The sequence below is a fragment of the Suricata suricatta genome, chromosome 10 (genome assembly GCF_006229205.1).
Source record: "Suricata suricatta isolate VVHF042 chromosome 10, meerkat_22Aug2017_6uvM2_HiC, whole genome shotgun sequence".
In the NCBI taxonomy this organism is placed as follows: Eukaryota; Metazoa; Chordata; class Mammalia; order Carnivora; family Herpestidae; genus Suricata; species Suricata suricatta.
In genome coordinates, this window is record NC_043709.1 from 120,925,059 (window position 1) to 120,943,710 (window position 18,652).

At 39.3% G+C, this 18,652-nt stretch overlaps 1 protein-coding gene across 1 annotated transcript in view; it reads left to right on the plus strand.

The window, feature by feature from the left end:
* The window catches only part of ARMC3 (armadillo repeat containing 3), a 99,086-nt gene that overhangs the window by 37,769 nt on the left and 42,665 nt on the right, over positions 1 to 18,652 (plus strand). Inside the window, exons 7-10 of the mRNA XM_029955759.1 lie at positions 1,139 to 1,333; positions 3,616 to 3,799; positions 14,845 to 14,997; positions 15,098 to 15,203. Coding sequence (XP_029811619.1) covers positions 1,139 to 1,333; positions 3,616 to 3,799; positions 14,845 to 14,997; positions 15,098 to 15,203 — 638 coding nt within the window. The remainder of the gene's footprint in view (positions 1 to 1,138; positions 1,334 to 3,615; positions 3,800 to 14,844; positions 14,998 to 15,097; positions 15,204 to 18,652) is intronic.

Genomic DNA, 18,652 nt, shown 5'->3' on the forward strand with positions numbered 1-18,652 from the left:
ATATAACTTTGGCTATTCGGGGTCTTTTGTGGTTCCATACAAATTTGAGGATAGTTTGTTCTAGCTTTGAGAAGAATGTTGGTGCAATTTTGATGGGGATTGCATTGAATGTGTAGATTGCTTTGGGTAGTAATGACATTTGCCTCCTCTTCTTTTAAAGACCCCAGTCCGATAAGGACACCATGAAGTACCCATCCTGCTCCACTGTGACATTATCTTAACTAATGACATCTGTAATGACCCTGTTCCCACATAAGGCCCATTCTGAGATACTGAGGGTTAGGTCTTCAACATATATTTTGCTGGGGGTAGGGAGAAATAATTCAACCCATAGCAAACAGCTTTCCACAGTTTCTATGTCTCTAGGAAGCATCCACTGAAGGATAGATGGAGAAAAGCTCGGCTGTTAATGGAACTTTTTCCACATTAATACTATTTGACATTTATGATGTTTTGATTTGAAGTGTCATGATTAGCAGTCAGAGTTTGGGAGCTTTTCATGACTTTTTGCTTGGTTTTCTCCTTTGCTCACCCCACCTAGCCTCTCCTCACCACTCACACACAGAATTATAAACACACAATGCAGAGAGACTCATCTAGACTCTAATGACCCCTTAATATTATAAATGTGTTAAATAAAGGTCATGTGTCTGAACTAAACCTGATATAAATTTGTGTGCACAGTTCCAGCCAGCAGCACTGTGTACATGTAAGCCTTTCATACACAATCTATTTGGATGAAGATAATAAGGAATTGATGCCATCATTTCATTTTATCAAATACTATTTGAAACAGGGTACAGAGCGTGAAAAGAATTTGATCATGCACAGATTTACTGTAGTGCTGTTTACAATGAAAAGCCTTTGCTGGATAATAAAGAAACAATAGATCCTGCAAAAGTCATAGATCTCATCTACTTCCTGTTATTGACAATGTCTGCATAGTTAAAATGAATATTGAGGTGTTGTCAACTGAGAATTTTTCACACTTTTTGTGTGAGTTACTTTGAAAGAGAATCTGGAACAAAAGATGGGAAATTGATAAGTTGTCCTTTTTAGAACACAGAGTTTCTGAGTTTCTCCATGACTATATTTTGCTTTAAACTTTATTTATTTGATCCTTTGTGTCTCATGGCAGGATTTTCAGTGTCGAGCTGCACTTCGGGAACTAAATGCAATCCCTCCTATATTAGATCTCTTGAAGTCAGAATATCCAATTATTCAGTTGTTGGCTCTCAAAACCTTAGGTATTATTACAAATGATAAGGAGTCACGGACAATGCTGAGAGACAATCAGGGAGTGGAACACCTTATTAAAATCCTAGAAACTAAGGTATTTGAATCCTTCATTCAACTTTCTCTGAGGAAATGTAGATTTCCTACATGGTGCTATAAAATATGAATGTAGAATGTTTTTAACAATGAAATTTTATTATATTTAAGCATAGTGTTAAGTAAAATGGACTAATTTGTTTATTCCTACATTATCAGCACGATTAAATCAGATTAATGATAGAGGCCATTATAAAGGACTTTCTTGAGGGGCACCTGGGTGGCTCATCAGTTAAGCATCTGACTCTTGACTTGGGCTCAGGTCATGATCTCACAGTTTGTGAGTTCAAGCCCTGCATCAGGCTCCGTGCTGACAGTGTGGAGCCTGCTTGGGATTCTGTCTCCCTCTCTCTCTGCCCCTCTCCTACTTGCTCTCTCTCTCTCAAAATAAATAAAAATTAAAAAAATAAAATAATTTTATTCTTCTGGTTTAGAAATTTAAGATTTTTAAATTCTTGTTTAGGATCTTCTTCATGATTTCCTGAAATACCAAAAAGTAGTCTTCTAAGCTTTATCAGCCGTAGTTTTCTCCAGGATAAATTCAGAAGAATTATTTATTCCCCATTGTGGAGAGTCCTCTGCTTTACTCAGCCTACTGATTTAAATATTATTTTCATCTAAAGAAATAACCTTCATAGAAACCTCTAGAATAATCTTTGACCAAATATCTGGATACTGTAGCCTAGCCAAGTTAAAACATGAAAATTAATCATCACAAGTCAATTTGGCACCCATACATATCTCCCTAAATCATACTGAATCTCAAAATCAAGGCAATAGCAAGCTCTTTGCATGCCTGGCGTGATGTAACTCTCCTGTACAACCGAAGCATGCCAGACCTTTCCCCAGGAGAGGATGCAGTGTCCTTGGGTGATATTTACTCTTCTCCTTGAGATCGTATAACTTAAATACTGCGATGTAAAATTTATAATAAATACTAATTTGTAAAGTCAGTACATCTTACATTACCTGAGGGGATAAGAGAGGGGAAAAAATCAAAGATATTTCACACACACACACACACACGCTTATTTATAACAAAATAAGGAAGAAACACTCATGGCAGTTACAACCCTCTGGTCTCTAAGTGGCCACGTGGTGGTTGTTGGTACTTGTGACTGTCTTCTTCCAATCCCCATTCCACCTTCCCTTTGCCTTCAGCAAGCACTTCAGCTGGATGTGGTTCTCTACCTGGTAGGGTGATCCATGACTTCATTCCTGAGGGTCTGGGCCACTTACTCATCCTGCCTGGTTTGGGTTAGCGTAGTTTTCCATCAACCTTAGTTCCAGAGCACGGTAATACAAAGAGATACCCTAAGGACTTTCTGTATTTCAGATATACCCTTCTTTACCTCTGTGGTGTGGAGTAGCTGTCCTTTTTCCCCTTTGTAATTGGGATCAGTCACCCCAGGAGCACAGTAACTGCCTTCATTGCCTGCTTATTTAGAGGCACGGAGAGGCCCACGTGGCTGGGTGGCAGTTTAAACTTCTGGTTTGGTGGAATCATTGTTGTGCCTCTTGGTGGAACCATTCTCCCCTTTGCAACTAAGACCTCTAGGCCAACAGAGCGTAAGTCCTGACAGACAGCAAGCAAAATATTGCCGTTGGGCCATTAAGGGGTGATAATGACTGCTACCATGCCCATTTGCAGCCCCTTGATTCCTGGACCCACCGTCACTGGCTATGGGAGACACGGCACCATATATCGGACGCTGATTCAGAATGTATATAAAGTGGAGAACCTTGCCCAGGCCCTGCAAAGTAGTGCCGCTTTGCCGGCACTGTAACTGAGTCTTCAAAAGGCCATTCTCTCAAGCCAGCTGCTTCAGGATGGTGGGACATCATCATTCCCATGACGGTGGAGGCCAGAGGGTCACAAACGTATAATACTTCCCTCTACCAGGTGGAGATTTTAAGGCATAGACTTCCCTTCAGCTCCTGTCTGCTTTTTCAAAGAATATTTTCTTCAGATTTTAAAATTACTGTCAGCAGGAGGTTGTATGTGCAACTCTACTTGGCTACTATTACTGCAAGTGTCTTATATCTGTGAAAAAATTATCTTTATCTGTGAGACGTTTTGGAGTAGGGGAAGAAAGAAAAGATGGGGCAAATTGTGAGGAGGGAGACTGATGTTACAATACAATAGAACCGTCTCCTTGGGCACCTGTCACAACAACTTTAACAATGTTATGCTCTGACTGACCTTTGTCTTGTAGTAAAATTTGGGAAGTATCAGTTTCTTTCAGTACAATTTTCTGAAGTTGTATTTGCTTTTATTATTAGGAATTGAATGACCTTCATATAGAAGCACTTTCCGTGATAGCCAATTGCCTTGAAGATATGGATACTTTGGTGCTGATTCAGCAGACTGGGGGTCTTAAGAAGCTCCTGTCCTTTGCAGAAAATTCTACGATTCCTGATATTCAGAAGAATGCCGCAAAAGCAATTACTAAAGCTGCTTATGATCGTATGTCTCATTTTATATAAACTAAGCACACATGCCTCCTCTTGTATTCTTAATTTTGATTAGTACTAATAATCATCAGAGTATTTGTCTACTTTTAAGTAATTTTTAACATTGATTGCTTTAGAGAGACAGAGAGCGTGTGTGTGTCATGCATGCATGTGCATGGGAGAAGCAGGGAGAGGGGGAGAAAGAATCCCAAGGAGGCTCTGGGCTGTCAGCACAGAACCCGATGCGGGGCTTGATCTCATGAGCCAGATCATGACCTGAGCCAAAGTCAAGAGTCGGACGCTTAAACAACTGAGTCAACCAGGCGCCCTGGCGTTGCCTGCTTTTAAATGAGCATTTGAGAATAGAGCCACACTTACTAGTTAAGGTCAAAATTCATCTCAGTGTCAATTAGTAAAAGCAGAGATTGCTCTGTCAGGGATATAATTAACTCAGTATGATTTAATTACGAATCTATCTTGTTTTTTAAGTAATTTCTTCCTAAATTAAGCCTTATTTTCCTTGATTTTGAAACTTTACAGAATCCCTGCATTGTTTGTAATCCTGAAAAATGTGGTTTCAACATATCCACATTGGGAATGATGTCTGTACAGTAATTTCAACGTCAGCTGCAGGCAGGCAGTGACATGTGATATGGCTGGGAAGAATAATGTGCTGATACCCTATACATAATACCATTTTCATTTCAGTGGCACGCTATGTTGACATAAATCTGTAAAATATGAGAGATTAATTATATCACAAGCACTGAAGATGAAATTATAGTTTTAATTTATGTATATTTGGAGTATTTTATTTAATAAAAGATGTGATTTTATTTTCCTCCTTCCACATCACTCCTCTTGTAAATGATGACAGTTTCAACTAGTTTAAGTGAGTTATTTCTGAACATATACACTCACATCTGTATATATATGTGTCTGTGTGTATATTACAGGAATCATTTCCTTTGGAATCCATACTGATTTCTTCAAGGCGGAGTTTTACAGTAGTAAGCCGAATGTTACCGTCTAGTACATAGTTAATACAGAGAGGACTTGTGAGTTACATTATAAATGCCCAATCTAGACAAGCTGTAAAATTAAGGCTTTTAATATTGGCAAAAGTTGCTTGACTCAATATTCTGTCAAATGGAATTTAGACCTTATTGTGCCTGATCAGTTCTGTTTTCCAACTATCCCAGGCCTTCTTAGCTGTTTGAGACCTAAAGAGAGGGCAATGGCAAGAAGCGGACAATATTGAAGCTAAAACTTTTGCAACTTCTCTTTTGTGTGGTTGGACCATTTAAAGATGGTCACAGCCCCTCTTGGGATAGTGAGTCTCATGAATTTATTACTCATCATGTGACGTAATCATGGGAAGAGCACCGGATGGAGAGTCCCTGGTGGTCTAGCTCTACCACTGGCCCCACTACCAGCAATGCAATGACCTAGGTTGTGCCTATGTGTGAACCACAGCCTCTCTGGACCTATTTATTAGCCCCCAACTTTGTGTCAATAAACCCAGAACAGGCAAGGAAACAGGTGACCACACTGTACTTGGTGATGGCAGGACAGGATCACCCGGGAGGGCCACCTAAAGTCAGGTTGGGTCAGATAGGTCTTCCTGACATAGGGAATTTTCATGTTAGGACCTAAAGTAAACATAGAAATTGGCTGGGCAAAGAAGGTCCCGGTGAGATGGGGAGGGGTCACCAGTGCTCTAAGGAGAAGGAACAGTGTATAAAGGCTGGAGGAGAGACAGAGCGTGGTAAATTCTAGAACTGAAAGTTTTCAGAATGGCTAGTGAATAGAAGGCAGCAGAAAATCGAAGGTGAAGGCTGGAGAAGTAATGAGGAGCCAGATGCTAATGGGCTCTCTAAGCCAAGTTAAGGACTTTGGACCTTATTTTGATGGCAGCAAAGAGCCATCAAAGTGGCTTAAAGAGGTGAGGGGCCACTGCAGACATTCACTTTAAAAAGAAAGAGCACTCTTGCTGCAAAGTGGAGGTGAGTTTAAAAGCGTGCTGAATCAGACCCAGAAAGACCAGGAAGGGGACTACTGTGGTAATCTAGATGGAAGGTGAAAGTGTCCCAAAACAGACATCTGCCAGGAGAACCCCAGGACCGTGCTTGACACTTTGGGAGGGTCCATAAGTGTTTGTTGAATGACTATATAGGTTGGAAGAGGAAGAAGGTGATGTCAAGGACAAGACCAGGTTTCTGGCTTGGACAGCTGGGAGTAGTGTGGTGCCCTTCACAGAAATGGGGAACTCAAGAAGAGGGGCTTGTTTTGATGAAGGGAAATGAAATGAGTTCTATTCTTTTAAAAAAAACTGTAGTAAGATACACGTAATGTTAAATTTAGCATCTTAACTATTTTATTTTTGTTTTTTAATTTATTTTTGAGAGAGAGAGAGACAACGTGAGCAGGGGAGGGTCAGAGAGAGAGGGAGACACAGAATCTGAAGACAGGCTACAGGCTCTGAGCTAGCTGTCAGCACAGAGCCTGACGCGGGGCTTGAACCCACGAACCGTGAGATCATGACCTGAGCAGAAGTCGGACGCTTAACCACTTAACCAACTAAGCCACCCAGGCACCCCCCATCTTAACCATTTTTAAGCTCAGGGGTATTAAGTACATCCACACTGTTGCACTGTCATCGCTACCGTCCATCTTCAGAAGTCTTTTCATTTTGCAGAACAGATACCCTGAACCTATGAAACAAGAGCCCTCACTTCTCCCTCCCTGCAGTTCCTGATAACCACCGTCCTTCCTGTCTCTATGACTTTGACAATTCTAAGTACTGTTGTAAGTGGAACCGTGAAATATTTGTTCTTTGTGACTGACCTATTTCACTTTGCGTGATTTATTCTCAAGTTCACCCATGTTCCGGCATGCATCAGACCTTCCTTCCCGTTTAAGGCTACATAGCATTCCATTGTACGTATAGGTCACATTTTGTTGATCTGTTCATCTGGTAATGGACACTTGGGTTGCTTCTACTTTTTGGCTGTTGTGAATGATGCTGCTAGGAACATACATATACGAATAGCTCTTCAAGTCGCTGCTTTCAGTTCTTTTGGGCATATACTCATGACCAGAATGGCTGGATCATGTGGTAATTGTGTGTTAAATATATGGAGGAACTGCATATTGTTTTCCAGAGCAGCGGCATCATTTTACATGCCCATCAGCAGGGCACAAGGGTTCCAATTCTCCACATCCTCACCAATACTTGCTATTTTATTTGTTTACTTAGTTAGTTACTTATTTAGTTAGTTAGTAGCCATACTAATATGTGTGAGCTGTATCTCATTATGTTTTGATTTGCATTTCTCTAAGGTTAGTGAAGTTGAATTTTGTGTGTGTGTGTGTGTGTGTGTGTGTGTGTGTGTGTGTGTGCTTATTGGCCATCTGTTTATCCTCTTTGGAGAAAAGTCTGTTTAAATCCTTTATCCATTATTATTTTTTTAACCAGGTTACTCTTGAGTGGTAGGAGTTCTTTTTTCTTTTTTCTTCTTTTTTTTTTTTTTTGAGAGAGAGAGCAGGGGAGGGTCAGAGAGAGAGGGAGACACAGAATCCAAAGACAGGCTCCAGGCTCTGAGCTAGCAGTCAGCACAGAGCCCAACGCAGGGCTTGCACCCACGAACTGTGAAATTATGACCTGAGTTGAAGTCGGACACTCAACGGACTGAGTCACCCAGGCACCCCTGTAGGAGTTCTTTATATATTCTGGATATTAACTCCTTATCAGATGTGTGATTTGCAAATACTCTCTCCCACTCTGTGGGTTGCCTCTTCATACTATTGATTGTGTCCTTTGATGTACCATTTTTAATTCTGATGGAGTCAAAATTATCTAGTTTTTCTTTTGTGTCCTGTGCTGTTGGTGTTATATCCTAAAAATCATTAACAAATCCAATGTCATGAAACAGTTTCCCTATGTTTTCCTTTAAGAATTGTATAGTTTTATCTCTTATGTTTAGATCTGCCATCCATTTTTGAGTTGCTTTTGTATAGAGTGTAAAGTAGGATCCAGCTTCATTCTTTTACATGTGGAAATCCAGTTTTCCTAGCACCATGTGTTGAAATCCATTCTTTATTTGTAATACAAAGAAACTCAACCAGATAGTCTTTAAATCCCATCTGGCACTTAATGTTTTATGAATCTACTTCCTTATGTTAGTTCTAAAATGACTGCATCCCAGTTCCAAATTGTGTCTTCTCACTATTTTAGAATCAAATGACTAAATCTGTATTTATTTCATCTATGACATTTGTGATTTTTTTTCATGTTTCCTTTAACCATTATTTTTCCAGACTGAAGATTCTTTATTTAGTCTTGCTGCATACATCATATCCTTATGTTATCCTGTAATCATTCTCTTACTTTTTGTGGACTTTCTCTTGTTCATGATCTCCTCTTTCAAGCGGGGTGATGTGTATTATGCAGCATATAAAAAACATGCACCATCATTTTATGGAATATGAAGATTTAGTTATCTTATGATTATTTTCAATTTCAGTTTTAGGAAGCAAGTAGTTTAGTCAGCTTTTTGAGCATATCAGTACACTGGACCAGCACTTGAGTGAAAGACCTACGGTGAACCCCAGATCCCATTTCTCCAGCAGGACCCAGAGTTCCAAGTCTTCCATTTTAAATTCTAACATTTTTTGATTTGTGGTTTGAAAAAACGCAAATGTTGCTTTGAAAATAGTACTGTGTTGTCACTGAGGCCGAGTATATATGATCAATGTATACAAGTCTTCTATGAAATCTTGAAAAGGAATGCTCCTTGCTTACTACTTAGCAAATATTTATTGTATGCATTCTATATGCAAGGCACTATTCTGGAAGATAAAGGAAACAATGAATAAAATAAGCAAATAAATATTTGTTGAATAGACAAAAAGATGTATTTCCAGGGGAATGTAGAGTTTGATATTTACCTTTTAGTTCAACTTTATAAATTGTATGGTACGATTTCTGTCATCTTTATTTTTTATCTATTCTTTCATCTAGCACAAAAGGAGAGCAGCGTGTTAGAAGTTTCTCACTACATTGTTTCTGTTGCTTTTTCTCTTGTAATTTTATTTTAACCGACTTTGCTTTATTTAACATGGTTTCATATCCAGTCTTGATTTTTTAAAAAGTCTCACTTACTGATTTTTAAGTTCTAATTTGGTATCAAGATTGACATTTATCATCAAATGTGGTCTTGGCAGAAACTAGCTCTTTAAACTCCTCATGGTTTAAATAAAGAGAAAAATGAAGGGACTACTTTCAGAAGTACAGTTAGGGTTAAGGGAACAAACAAGGGATAGTGAGGTGCCCACAGAGTTGCATTAGGTCCAAAGGCAAGGGGCTGAACCATCGTTAGATTTATTTTTACAACGATTGTATTTGCTTGACCTTCTTTCTGATACCGTGTTTTCTGCCTTCTGCTTTTCATTTTTCTATGTTGTCTCCTTTGTTTTCTTCCTTTTTTTGTTATATAGATTAAAGGAAATTTTAAATGACTTTTTTAAAGACCGAGTTGATATAGTTATTTAAGATTTTTAACCTTTTTGCTTTCATAACTCTTCCCTCTCCTGATGTTTGTAAATTTCATAGGGGTTATAGATTCTCCTCTCTAAAAACATAGTTTGGGAGCACCTGGGTGGCTCAGTCAGTTGAACATCTGACTCTTAATTTCAGCTGAGGTGATGATCCCAGGATTGTGGGATCGAGTTCCGCATCAGGCTGAATGTGGAGCCTCCTTAAGATTCTCTCTCTCTCTCTCTCTCTCTCTCATTCTCTCTGCCTCTCTCCTGTGCATTCTCTCTTTCTCTAAAAGTAAATAAATAAGTAATCTATATAATTCTCTTTTTTATAAATCACTTTGCTGTTATACTCAATTTTATCATTTACCATTATTTACATATTGAGTCCACTTCAATGTACATTTTAAATTTCTCATAATAAAAGATACTCATTCTTAAGATTTTATTTTTATGCATTTCTCAATTAGAGTATATATTTTTTCAGTTAAAAAATGTATTCAGGAACAGTCAAGAGTGGTGTGCTTTTCTGACCTTCACTGTAACTGTTTGTTGTCTTCAAACACATATGACAGTTGGCTGGCATTTTCTCCAGTTTTCTCCGAGCCTTCTTTTAGTAATGTCTGAGTCTTAGGGCAGTCCGATTTCCATTCTTCTTTATATGCAATGTTTTCTTTTTGTATTTGTGTAAAATCCTTTATCCTATAAGTTAAAAAATTTTTTGTCAAAATGTGTCTAGACACATATCCACACTCTCTTTGCCTGAAGCATAAAAAAGTCTTGTGATCTACTGCATCATGTTTTGGGGTTTTGTTTGTTTGTTTGTTTTCTAACTTAGGAAACTTTTTTGTATTGTGCTTTTGGTTATTGCTTTTGTTTTATTTAATAGTTTCCCCAGGAATATTTATTATTTTAGCATATCTCTTTTCTCTTTCTTCCATATCTATTATACACTCATAACTTTGATGTTTCATGTTAAGATGGTTTTTCACCACAGAACGAGGAGAGTGCCCTGCATAGGCCTCCTTATAATAAAGAGACAAGACCAGCAGGATGCCCTTTGGCTATTTACCCCATCAGTTGAGATGGCGGTAGAATCCTTTAGCCGAGTTTTGGATGAGGAGGAGGCTTCCCCCCTATTGCGGCATTCCGACACTGTTGTACTATTTTCTTCTGGTCCCACTGGTTATGTAGGAGGAAGCTGACACAAATTTAGAACATTCTGAGGCGCCCTTAATTGTTCATTGACCAGGAGTAGTTTATAGAAATTTGTTTCTTCCTGACTTGTCCCTGACCCCTTTTTCCCCCTTTTCTTCTCAGTTGACTTCTTGGAAAGACGAGTTGATTATAAATAACTCCACCTCTTCATCTCGTCTCCGTCCCGCGACTGACCGCATGTGACTTCAGTTTCTCCCATTCTGCCAAAACAGTCCTTGCAGGAGTTGACATCGACTTCCCAACTCCTAAGTCCTACAGCCACACCATTTACTCGATTATCTCTTCTATTTGTTATTTGTTTACCTCCTTATGCTGTTTACTTGGCCAGATCAACAATAACCACCTCTTCTCCCCTGCCTCCCTTCTTTGCTGTGCCTTCTTTTCAAACCCTATCTGTGTTTCTTGTCTACCCCTTTTTATACCAAATGTTGCCTCCCTTGACTTCTCTCTGTCAGACCCAGCCAGATCTAGGATGCTTTATTTTATATCAATCAGTGACCATGAGAAACTAAAAACTTAATAAAGATTAACAAAGTTCTCTCCTAATATTTCTGTATTGGAAGTAAACAACCATGAAGTCTTAAAATAATTTTCCACAGTTAGAAGAATCCCAGAAGAGAGCACAGGCAGTAATTTCTCTGACATCAGCTGTAGCCACATCTTTCTAGATGTCTCCTGAGGCAAGGGAAACAAAAGCAAAAATAAGCTATTGGGACTACATCAAAATGAAAGCTTCTGCACGGCAAAGGGAACAATCAACACGACTAAAAGATAAACTACTGAGAGAAGAAATTTGCACAGTGAGAAAACTCCATTTATGAGTAGGTTTTAACAAATATTGCTCCTTTTCCTGTTATTAAGAATAATGCAACCATCAGTATTCATGTATAACTTTCTTACTTTTCATCATCAAAAAATTTTTACAAGTTAGGGAACACATTGTCATTGTATGTCAAAAACACAGTGGAAACACACAAACACATGCCCATGTTTATTTATTTTTGAGAGAGAGAGAGCGAGTGAGCAGAGGAGGGGCAAAGAGAGGAAGACACAGAATCTGAAACAGGCTTCAGGCTCTGCACTGTTAGCACAGAGCCAGACACGGAGCTCAAACCCACAAACCATGAGCCAAAGTCCGATGGACACTTAACCGACTGAGCCACCCTCCACAGGCGCCTATCCTACTCGTTCTTTAAGTTATGTTTGTTGAGTACTTTCTAACATATGTCCCTGTCCCCCTGTCCCCACCATAGAGAGCCCAGATGAGTCTGTTTTTGACCTCGGACCAGGAGGAGGAAGGTGTTAATTACCACGTTGCTATGAGGTTTATGAACTGGCATTAACATCTCAGCAGGAACAAAGGTGTTGTGATAGCATGTTCCCCAGAGCAGGCAAAGAAAAGCATCATCATGTGCAGATTTATTTCCAGTTACAAAGCCTCGTGCTTTTTATTTTAGTGATACTGCACAGACGTTATTTTTAAAGGACGTTACTCTATCAGTAGCATAATTACCTTGCCATCTTTATTATCTGTGTAATTAAAACATAAATACTTTACTTCTTGGTGTAGCAGTTCAATGAATATACTGGTTAATATGTTAATTCATCTTTTAAATCTATTATAGCCACGCGGCAGTCAGCACTTTTGAGGTTTGGTGAACACAGCTGGATTTTGAGAACGCTCCCAGCAGGGTTGAGAAACTAATTGCCCATGGTATTTAGATTATTTAAAAAAAAAATCTTTCCAATCATTGTGTATATACTGGTTTTTGAATGCAACAACCACACACTCCAAAGTTAGTCTTTACAAATTAATTCTTCTGGCCAATTTTCCTGGTAGAATTTACGCTCAAGTGTTCTGTTTTGTAAAGTTGATTTAGAGCTATCAGGGAAATTGTGAGTATAAATCTAAGCATTTTAGGCCAAATACTCTACAAGAGTTTCAGGTCTTTTTTCTTCAGGGAACACTAATCAGGACGACATATATTTTAAAACCTTTCCGAAGCCACAAACTTTAGATTTAAGTCTTTATCGCACCAGTTTTAAAAAATAAAAGTGGTGACCTGCCTGAATTCTCATTTTAAATGAAAAGAGCAAGGGATTAAAATGATAGGATTACAGGACATGGTTCATAATTGGTTTAAGACAAATGAACAGAAGTGTTAGTGATGTAGGCAGCTGTCGGTTATGACCAGGTTGCAGTGTTTGGAATGAACAAAGGCCAAAAGTGATTTCAAAGATGGCGGCCTCTGAGCTTCTCGTTCCCCTCTGTGGGGGGGGGGGGGCAATTTGAAAAAAACTCACGGTTAAAAGAAGATAGAAGATAGAAATCCTATATTAGCTTGAAAGTGGAAAAGCAGTTGTGAGAATTTCTGAGAATAGTCCTAGAAACACAAGTTGATTATAATAATATGTAAATGATGAATTAGTGCCACGTGCCACGTGCAGAAGTCATGTGTGATCTAAATTAGTAAGGCAGTTTGGGCAGAGTTGTTCTAACAGAATCATCTTCTCTTCTGTATATCAACCTACTAAGAGCATATCTCAGGGGCGCCTGGGTGGCTCAGTCAGGCCTCCGACTTTGGCTCAGGTCAGATCTCACATTCGTGGGTTCGAGCCCCACATCAGGCTCTGTGCTAACAGTTCAGAGCCTGGAGCCTGCTTCTGGTTCTGTGTCTCCTTCTCTCTCTGCCCCTCCCCCCTCATGCTCTGTCTCGCTCCTTATCAAAAATAAATTAAAAACATTTAAAAAATTTAAAAAAAAGCATATCTCACATGTTCTTCTATTTTAATCACATACATTGACTTCAAAGGACAATTAATGGAAAGTCGAACCTATGAAGGACTGTAGACAAATCAGCAAAGAATGAGTTGTAAGCTGATTCTTTTCAAACTAGTCTCTGGTATTTCTTAACGGTATTAAAATTGAGTTTGGTTAATAGATCTTTGTTCTAGTACGTGCCTTTAATAAAGAGTAACTTATGGGATGCCTGGGTGGCTCAGTCAGTTGAACATGTGACTTGATTTTTGGCTCAGGTCACGATCTCATGGTTTGTGAGATTGGGCTCTGCCCTGACAGCACAGAGATTCTCTCTTAAGATTCTCTCACTCTCTTTCTCTCCCTCTGCCCCTCTCCCCGACTTGTGTGCTCTCTGCCTCTCTAAAAATAAGAAAATTAAAATAATAAATATTAAAATAAAAATAGCTATAGAATACAAAACAAAAAAATGAGGTTTTAATGTTCTAAATCAGCTTAATGCAGAGCTTGCTTAGTATAATAATGAGTTTGTCATTTATTTTTAAAAAATGAAAGGAAATCAAAAGAACAATATTAGGGAACAAAAAGAACATTTAAAATACCTTGATTTTTAATTAAGTGTTTTATAATGGGGTGAATATCATGGTATGTTCTCAGAGTCATAATTTTATTTGTTTTCAAATAAAGAAAGCCATGCTAATATATGTGTAGATTATGCCAATAGTAATTTAATAATTAAATATATATTGTAATTTTTGCTACAATAGAATGTATTATACCTTGAGATAAAAAATGATTATGATTTTTTTGACATAAGATTATAAATCCTGAAGACTTAGGATCATACTCTATAACTTGTTTTTACTTTCTCTTCTCTCCTTTTCTCTCGAGCATCTAGCACGCCAGTTTGTATGTCTTAGGCATTCTTCAAATAGAGTTTGTATTTAAAATAAACAAAATAAACAGGGTTTGTCCTTTTTAAAAATTTTTTTTTATTTTTTTCCTTTAAGAGAGAGAGAGAGAGAGAGCTGGGGAGGGGCAGAGAAAGAGAGGGAGAGAGAGAGTCCCAACTAGGGTCCACACTGACAGCATGGAGTCCAATGTGGGCTCAAACTCACAAACTGGGAGATCGTGACCTGAGCCAAAATCTGGAGTCAGATGCTTAACCAACTGAGCCACCCAGGTGCCCCACACAGGGCTGCGTCCTTAGTGAGAAGACAGCACGTGTGGACACAGCACCATGCCAGGCATCGTGACTGGTGTCAAATAGGTTCTCGCTAAATCTGAAACTTGCCTCTTTCTTACTGTTGAATTTTCTTTGCCGTGGTACTGATATCACACAAGAGAAGAGGAAAATAAATTCCGATATAAATTATTTTGCATCACTGTGTTCTAAAGGTTCAATAGGTGTGTATTTTATTTAGTGTAGAGGCTTTGTGACTGAGGCTAAGAGATAGTTTGATTTAGATCAGGAAGTAGTCGCCCTTGCACAGTTTTCACGGCAAAATCCTGATTATTTTTTTCCCTTCGGTTTATGGAAGCTGAAAATAGAAAACTTTTTCATGAACAAGAGGTGGAAAAATGCCTGGTGGCCCTTTTGGGTTCTGAAAACGACGGAACTAAAATTGCTGCTTCCCAAGCTATTTCAGCAATGTGTGAGAATACAGGCAGCAAGGAATTTTTCAATAACCAGGGTAAGCACACCAGAGAAAACCATTTGGAACATGGGTAGGTCCCCGACGGTGGTTCGGCTGGATGTTCACAAAAGCACATCTCCCCTCTCCTGTTCTGCAGGGATTCCGCAGCTAATCCTGCTGCTCAAGAGTGACAGCGAAGAAGTGAGAGAGGCCGCCTCCCTCGCCCTGGCCAATCTAACCACGTGCAATACCGCGAATGCCAAGTACGTAAGGAGAAACTCGACGCCGCCTTGTTTAGGGGTACCTAACAGTCCAAGATGTTCTAATTGTAATATTTTGGCTTTCAAGGCTGTTTACGTATTCTTTCAGATGTTCTCTCTTGGGTTATGCCTCAGGAACCGTTATAAAAATAAGAGTCGATCCGATAGCTCTTATTGTCAAAGATATTACAAAATCTTGACTGTTCTGGGCTGATTGGAAAAACATGTGAGGCATTTGATTCAGCGAACAGTTTAACTTTTGTGGAAAATTCCAGAAGAAACGAAACTGGATGGTGCTAGAAATATGAAAGGCAACTTTGTCTAAACATTTGATAAATCTAGAAAAAAAGGAAAAGATCCATTTTTTAATTAATTAATTAATTTATTTATTAAAGTTTATTTATTTTTGAGCGAGAGAGAAAGAGCACAAGCATGGGAAGGGCAGACAGAGAGAGAGACAGACAGACAGACAGACAGAATCCAAATCTGAAGCAGGCTCCAAGCTCTGAGCTGTCAGCATAGAGCCCAAGGTGGGGCTAGAACTCACGAGCTGTTGAGATCATGACTTGAGCCAAAGTCAGACGCTTAACCAACTGAGCCACCCAGGCACCCCTAAAAGATCCATTTTATTTATTTAAAATTATTTTTATGTTTTATTTATTTTTGAGAGAGAGAGAGAGCATGAGTAGGGGAGGGGCAGAGAGAGAGGGAGGCATAGAATCTGAAGCAGGCTCCAGGCTCTGAGCTGTCAGCACAGAGTCCCACGCGGGGCTCAAACCCACAAACCATGAGATCATGACCTGAGTCAAAGCTGGACGCTTATCCAACTGAACCACCCAGGCGCCCCTCAAAGATCCATTTTAAAGGGACATAAATATTTGGTAAATCTAGAAACATTTTAAAGAGTCAGTTGAAAACAATATATTTATGGGTAAATACTATGAGGAAAGATTGGAAAAGAAATGTCCTCTATATTCCAAGCCCTGTGATACATGATCTATATTATCACGAACTTTAATTATCAAGATAATCTGTCAGCAAATGAGGAAACAAACTCTGCAAGGTTACCTAATTTTTCTGGGTACACAGTGTATTAAAATGGCTGAGCTGGAAATGAAACCCAGGACTGCTGGCCTTCCGAATCCGTGTTCTTGCCTCTACAGAAGATCACCTTCTAAAAGAGCGAGAATTTCTTGAAGACAACTTTCATAAATAAAATAATTATTTACCTTCCCTATATCTCATTTGGTATGTTTATTAGTTAGGATTCTCTAGAGAAACAGAACCAATGGCACATAATATACATACACGAGGAGGTTTATTATAGGAATCGGCTTAAGTAATTATGGCAGCCAAGAAGTTTCATGATCTGCCATCTGTAAACCGGGGAACCAGGAAAGATGATGGTGTAATTTAGTGGCTTGAGAGGCCAGGGAGCCAGTGTCCCAGGGCAGGAAAAGATGAATGTTCCAGCTTCAGCAGAGAGCACATCACCCTTCCACCATTTTGTTCTGCTTGGACCCCTCAACGGATTAGGTGATGCCCATCCACGTTGGAGAGGGCCACCTTTACTCAGTCTACTGATTCAAATGCTAACCTCTTCCAGGAACACCCTCACAGTCAGACTCAAAAATAATATTTTACCAGCTATGTGGGTCTTGTTTAGCCCAGCCAAGTTGACACATAAAATTCACCGTCACAATACGTCAGTTATTAACTTCTGTGTCTTACTGTTTTGCGGCATTGTGGCTAAAATTACTGTTTGCTAACTTGAAACCCATCTTCCTCTGTATCCATCATATACTTAATCTATTTCTTACCCTTCTTACCCTTTCTTTCTCTTTGTCTACTCCCACACAAATATTTTATGAGACCTTAATGGGATGACTAAAAATCTAACAATGCCCAATTAAAATACAGCCCCAATGGATAAGCATCAGAACAAAATTGTGTTCCTGTAATAGGTACAATCTTTGACATAGTAATTTCCTAAACTCAGGTGTCTGTGTTGCCCTGGGAGGCGGGTCGGTGGATCCGTTGTGGGTTCCTGAGGGAGGGAGAGAGAATTGGGGGCAGGGAGCACAGAGAGTGAAGGCAAGACAAGCGTTTCTGTTCAAGCCTCAGTTTATTGAGAAAAATACCTACACCTATATAGGGTTTAGGGCGGGAAGCTGACAGGGTTGGTTGCTAGGAAACAGGGTCAAGAGATTTTTAGGAAAAAGGGAAACCGAAACTGAAAATTCAAACACAGCATCGGTAAGAAAGCCCAGACTAGCAGACTACAACGCTGGGCAGGGGTGCAATTGACACCACTTAAGCCTAAATGTGGTTGATCTTTTGTTCTACTGGCTACTCCAGTCTGGCTGTTTCCAATCCCTGAATCGGGAAATGCACTTCCCTAGCCGATCTTTGTAATTCAGGTAGCTCCCGTCAGGGAGCGATACTTCCTTGCCTGAGGCGGCCGAATTTGGCAGCTCCCTACACTCAGGGTCATCATTATTTAGGTGAAAGTACACAAATTTCTAGAATAGTGAGTCATAATAAGTAGCAATTTTAAAATAGCATATTTAGGGATCATTGCAGGGTAGCGGTGCTGGTGAAAAGTCTTACCAGTCACACTAAAACACTTCTATGTTGGGTGCATTTAGATTTATATCTAAAATAATAGGCCTCCAGAGTGCATAGGGGTCTTAATTTGATGTGAGTTTGCTTGGCTTATATAATTTCAGTTTTATATAAAATCATAGAAAATTAGGATGTTAAATAGCTTCTGAAAGAGGCTTCTTCGGATTTTTTCTTCAATTCAGTCATCTATTACAGAGTTTTGTCATCTGACTCTCTGGTTCCATGTTGTCGGCACAGCAGGGTCAATTAAGACTAAATGATGCCACGCATCTCTTTAGTTTTGTAACTTATTTTTATTTTTATACATTTTTATTTTTTTTCTTGTATATAAAATTTGGTTTTTTTTCCATAATATTTTATTGTCAAATTGTTTTCCATACAACTCCCAGTGCTCTTCCCCATAAGTGCCCTCCACCATCACCACCACCCCTTTTCCTCCCTCCCCCTTCCCCTTCAACCCTCAGTTCATTTTCAGCATTCAATAGTCTCTCAAGTTTTGCATCCCTCTCTCTCCCCAACTCTCTCTCCCTCCTCCGTTCCCCCTGGTTCTCCATTAGGTTGCTCCTGTTTTCCTGTTAGACCTATGAGTGCAAACATATGGTTTCTGTCTTTCTCTGCCTGGCTTACTTCGCTCAGCATGACACCCTCAAGGTCCATCCACTTTCCTACAAATGGCCATATGTCATTCCCTCTCATTGCCATGTAGTACTCCATTGTGTATATATACCACATCTTCTTGATCCACTCATCAGGTGATGGACATTTAGGCTCTTTCCATGTTTTGGCTATTGTTGACATTGCTGCTATGAACATTGGGGTACATGTGC